General features: G+C 34.1%; 1 protein-coding gene across 2 annotated transcripts; it reads left to right on the top strand.

Annotated features, from left to right (window-relative positions):
• Positions 1-1,434: 1,434 nt before the first annotated feature.
• On the top strand, positions 1,435-4,563 carry LOC108483453 (uncharacterized). Of its 2 annotated transcripts, none has more exons than XM_017786859.2 (3): positions 1,435-1,669; positions 1,927-3,442; positions 4,046-4,563. In XM_017786859.2, the coding sequence occupies exons 2-3, from the start codon at positions 2,043-2,045 to the stop codon at positions 4,284-4,286; spliced, it is 1,641 nt and encodes a 546-aa protein (XP_017642348.1). In that variant the 5' UTR covers positions 1,435-1,669; positions 1,927-2,042; the 3' UTR covers positions 4,287-4,563. The 2 variants fall into 2 exon arrangements, with proteins under 2 accessions (XP_017642348.1, XP_052883304.1); XM_053027344.1 differs by having other exon boundaries at positions 1,461-1,607.
• Positions 4,564-5,339: the final 776 nt, after the last annotated feature.

Here is a 5,339-nt window from a genome sequence, read left to right as displayed (position 1 = left end):
AACTTAAATAATTGTATATAATATTGATATTACGCATATCAATTATCAAGTCATGTAATAGTTTCTCTCTAAAATTTAAAAAAAAAAGAAAACTAAATGTAAAAATATGAAAAAACCTTGAACCTAATCATTCGGTAGCCGAATATTCGTTGGGAGCAGCAGAAGCGAAGTCAATCATTTTATTTAGTTAAATTATAAAAATTTCGAGGTAAAAGGTAAAATATTAGGTAAAAAGAAAAGCATAAATTGAAATATTAATTTTATAGGGTAAATTATAATAGACGTTATTCAATTGTGATTTTTATTATTTAATTAAGAAAAATTTATAAAAAGATCATTTAACTATTAGTAGATATCTTTTTGATCACCTAACTATTCAATTTTTTTTTGTTATCACCTAGTTAATATAAAATGAAAACACTAAAAAACTCAATATAGTTGGGCGACCAGAAAGAAAAAATTTAATAATTGAGAAATCATTTTATAACTTTTCATAGTTAGATGATTATAACTATAGTTTACCCATTTTATAATGGATTAATATTTAATTTTCTCATATTTATCTAAGGGATCCTAGGCTTCTACCACCCTGCTTCGACTCTAGTGCGGAATACTTGGTTTTTGTTTAGAGATTAAGACTAAATTATTAAAAATTGATATATTTTTTAAAATTATTAATTAGGCCACTTTTTGAAAAATTACAGAACTAGGCCAATTTTACAAAAATACTTCTAATTGGAAGTGCTTTTTACCATATTAGCACTAAAAGTGGCAGTATCATATCCCATATTATCTAAGAACAAGTTGCAAATGGATTAAGAGTCTATATATACCCATATTCTATATCCCACATCGCTTAAGAAAATAAAAAAAATAAGATTTGGGGTTTATATAAAGACATGTTTTATAAATTTTATTTCCACATTAATAGATGGCATCAAAAAATAAAAAAAATTCGTGTTACCATTTTTAGTGCTAAAGTACTTTCGATTGGAATTGATTTTTTGCAAACCAGCTAAAATCGACCTAATTATGTAAAATTTTTAAAAAAAATCTAATTTGATAATTAAAAAAAAGACATTTTTATTAATTTAGTAAGAGATTAAAATATTTTACATTAATTAATTAAGAGAGTAAAATAATTTCTCCTTGTTCAAAGAAAAATTTTCCCTCGTAAAAAAAAAAAAACCAAATAAATGTGAATATAAGTAGGTTCCCTAACGAATGCAAGTGGTTTTATGAATGGATTTAGATTTTTTTCATCATGAATTTGCTTTTTCTAGAATATCGTGAAAATTAAAATGACATAAAGTAAAAACTCAAAACAACCTGTGACCGGAACTCCCAGTCACGTGCATCGCGGTTTCTGTTCATAGGCCTCAATTTCTTTCCACTGTTTTAACCGGCTTAGTCCGTTAGATATTTTCTCCTCTTTCAATAAATTATTTTCGTCGTTTAATTATTCAGAAACACTTATTGGGAAGGAGCCAAAGAGGTCATTGTATAAATAAGCAAAACCCTTTAGAGTGCTTTTTCTTCTTTGATAACCTTCGATTTCAAGCTTCGCCGGAGCTTTCAATCGGCGGCAGAAAAGAAAGGAAAAACGAGTAATTATTTATATTTTATTTTTTTCACTTTCTTTGAAGTCCGAACCAAAAAGAGTTCTGAAGTAAGTTACTTTCTTCATCAAACTAATAATTTCTTGTAAAAAAAATGGTGTAATAATTTTTCTTAGGAAGTCTGGAAATTTCACAGTTTTCGAGCTTCGAGATCCGATTTTCATGGTGCCAAATGTGGATTTATAGATCCCATAAGAGGATTTCTTTCTTTATTTGATGAATGGTGTTTTCAATTTCAAGTTAGAGTGAGTGATTTCTAAGAATTACTTTTTTTTCCCTCTAATTTTTATTTTCATTTTTTTTTCAGGTTATCAGTGAAGGATAAAGCTTACGGTGTGGAGGTTCCAATTTTGCAGAGCAAGCTTTTTTGAATTTGCTTAAGGTTAGAAAGCCATAACTTTATACCGCCAAAAGCTTTTACAAATGGTAGTGAAAGTTGCGGCAACGTCGGCGCGTTTACAATGGTCGAAGCCGAATCTTCCTCAGGCTCCTTCTTCTTCCCAAGCTTTAGCTTCAGCAATCTCTTCACCTTCCCTTCCGCGGCGTTGCCGCAGCGACGGCGCTCTCGTTCTCAAGTCCGTACAAAGACTGAACCGGTCGGCTCTGTTCGGTTCAAGCTCCACCAATATCCAAGGGTCCCGATCCTGCGATTTGCTCAAACCGAGATCCGGAACTTCACGACGAGCTTGCAGCGCAAGCTTAGACGCGTTTTCTGATGAAGAATTTTCCAAGAAAATCCAAGAATTGGCTCTCAGATTCCAGTTATCAGACAATGACGGCACAACCACCAACAGCAAAACTAACGGAGACGATTTAGTTTCCGAACGGGAAACGGAAACGGAAACCGTTCCCGATTTCGAAACTGAATCTTTTGAATTTACTGAACAGTTGTCAACTATAGAACGTAAAGCCAACAGCGTTGATCTTCCGGTTTCGCTGCGAATGATTAAGAGGAAATTACAATGGCAAGAAGGGTTTCGAGAGGCAGGGGAGTCGGCGTATTGTTCGATGAAGAAGGCGTTTTCCTCGATGGTGTTTATAATCCGGGAGCTCCATAGCTATACTCTGCAAATGCGAGAGCTTTTGTTTTATGAAGATTTACAAGGGATTCTCGTTAGAGTTCAAAAAGAGATGCACGCTTCATTCGTTTGGTTGTTCCAACAGGTCTTTTCACATACACCCACTTTGATGGTCTACGTGATGATCCTATTAGCGAATTATTCGGTTCATTCAATGGGAAGCAACGCCGCTCTGGCAGCAACCGCTGCTGCGAATCCGACGCCGGGGTCTTATGTTGCCATGGTTGACGTTCAAGATCAGAAGGATTCCAAGTTCGATTCTTCGTCGATAAAGTCATTTTCAGTGTCGTCATCGAGCGGGAAAACCGCTTCCATCGGGGGGAACAACGGCGGCGGTGGAAAAGTCCGGTCTGTAGCCAACGGAACAGACGGGGACGGTTGGTTTAACAAAGCAGGCCAGTTCAGAACCATCTTTCCCGATGGTGCTTCCCAGTTATCATCCCCCGGAACAACAGCAGAAACACAAAGCGAATCAACCAGAGAAGAAGAGCTTACTCTTTGGAACTCAATCGTCGATGAAGCTTCGAAAATGCTCGCTTCATACAGAGACGAAATGCTCGACCATGAAACAATTCAGAGATTCGTTTCGCCGGTGACGGCGAACATCGAACCCGACGGTGATTATGAAGATTATATAAGAACTGAGCTTCTTTATCAAACGGGGTTATCTCAAGACCCCACTAACTCTCTCCTCCTCGCCAATTACGCTCAGTTTCTTTACCTTGTTGCACATGATTATGAGAGGTACAGAATCTTCCCCATCTTTTCATTCAATTCCATTCAAATTCCCTTTCTTTTCAATTAAATCACTACTAATCAAGATGAAAGTAAACCCGTACTCGATTACTGAGTTGATTAGCTCCAAGTAGGAATTGCAATAATATCTTTTTTTTTTCTTCGACGTATGAAATCATTTAGGTCAAATTCTGGTTTTGGCATTTAGAATTTAGTTCTTATTTTTAATTTGACATAAATTTTAGTATAATGGAAGGATTAAATCTAAAATATGATCAATAATTTACAATGACCCTTTCAGAAATTATTATGATCCACTGTCGTTTCGCCCGTACCGGGATGGGTCTTTCTTGAATATCTGATAAAAGAGGAATGTGTGGTGGTTGTAGCAGCATCGTAATGTTTCCCCATGGCAAAATCGAAAATATCCCAATATGATACCTTTTTTTCCGCACGTGATCACTCACGCGCTAATGTGTAGTCGTTAATGAGCATTTGACTTTTGACTTGAAAAAAAAGAGGATTTTTTCCTCCAATTAGACGCGTGAGTTAAGTTAAACTTTACTACAGCTGTTATGACTAACGATGTTTGGCGTTGAAAAAAAAAAACAGAGCGGAAGAGTACTTCAAGAAAGCGGTAACAGTGGAGGCGGTGGATGCGGAAGCGTACAGTAAATACGCGAGCTTTTTGTGGAAAGCGAGGAACGATTTGTGGGCAGCTGAGGAAACCTTCTTGGAAGCCATTGAAGCAGATCCGAGCAACTCTTATTACGCCGCGAATTATGCTCATTTTCTATGGAACACTGGCGGGGAAGATACCTGTTTCCCTCTTGACACTACTCAAGACGCTTAAACCAAAAAAAAAAAAAAAAAAAAAGGAAATAAAAAATATTTTAGAAATATAACCCTGTGGAGTAAATCCTATGGCCACCTTCTCTCTTCTTCATTTGTTTGTTTTTTATTCTACCTTTTCTTCTTCCCGATTTTTGTTTACAAATCAAGGAAAAAAAATAAAGCTAGTCATGAAAATATTTTAAAATGTTGAAGAATTTCACGGTCTAATTGCTTTCTTTTCTTAACCTGTTCATATTATAATATCTTAATAACATTTGTATCTTTTCATAATTAAATGTAACATTTTTATATCTTTTGAATTTATATTTCTTTTAAGTATAATATAATTAAAGTATAAATGTAAATACATGTTAGAGTAATTATAATTATTAAATTATTACAACATAAATAAATTAAGAATTAGTATAATTTAAACTAAAACTTTTGCACATGACAATGACACATGAAAGAATTTAAAATTCCATTTGCCCTCTTATAATTAAAAAGATAATTTAATCTAATTAATTTAATTTAATTTAATTCGATGAATTTTATTGACAAAAACAAATATTTTAACTTAATCCAAAATATCTCAGTGGTTTTTAAAGAATAAAACTATTTTTATATTTATTTGTACATAAAAAATAACTTTTTCGGAGTTTATGTGTCCTTAAAATATGAAAGTACAAAGAAATAAGTCGTAGTTAGTTGTTATAGAAACTAGTGTTATTGTTTTGAATACGCGTAAGCATTAGGTTGGAGGAAGTTGGGGGCTAATAGAGGTGCATGGAAGTAGGGATTCACGTGAGGAAGAGACATGGAATGGAAGGAAGCTGGCGGCAATGGGATACTTGTTTATCACTGTGCGGTGCCCTCTGCATCGCCACTTCATATCTGCAATTGATGATGGATACTTACCCCTTTGGATGCCCGATTAGTGTTAGTGCGGCACGTTTGAAGTATTTTTCCTTTATCTATCATTTCTAATCTAATATTATTAATAGTATTTTTTTATTCTCACCTCACAATTATAATTGTACTTGAATTTAAACACGTTTTATCGTTATTTTTA

The sequence above is a fragment of the Gossypium arboreum genome, chromosome 1 (genome assembly GCF_025698485.1).
Source record: "Gossypium arboreum isolate Shixiya-1 chromosome 1, ASM2569848v2, whole genome shotgun sequence".
In the NCBI taxonomy this organism is placed as follows: domain Eukaryota; kingdom Viridiplantae; phylum Streptophyta; class Magnoliopsida; order Malvales; family Malvaceae; genus Gossypium; species Gossypium arboreum.
The sequence above is the reverse complement of the archived record's forward strand: the minus strand, read 5'-3'. Positions and strand labels throughout refer to the sequence as shown.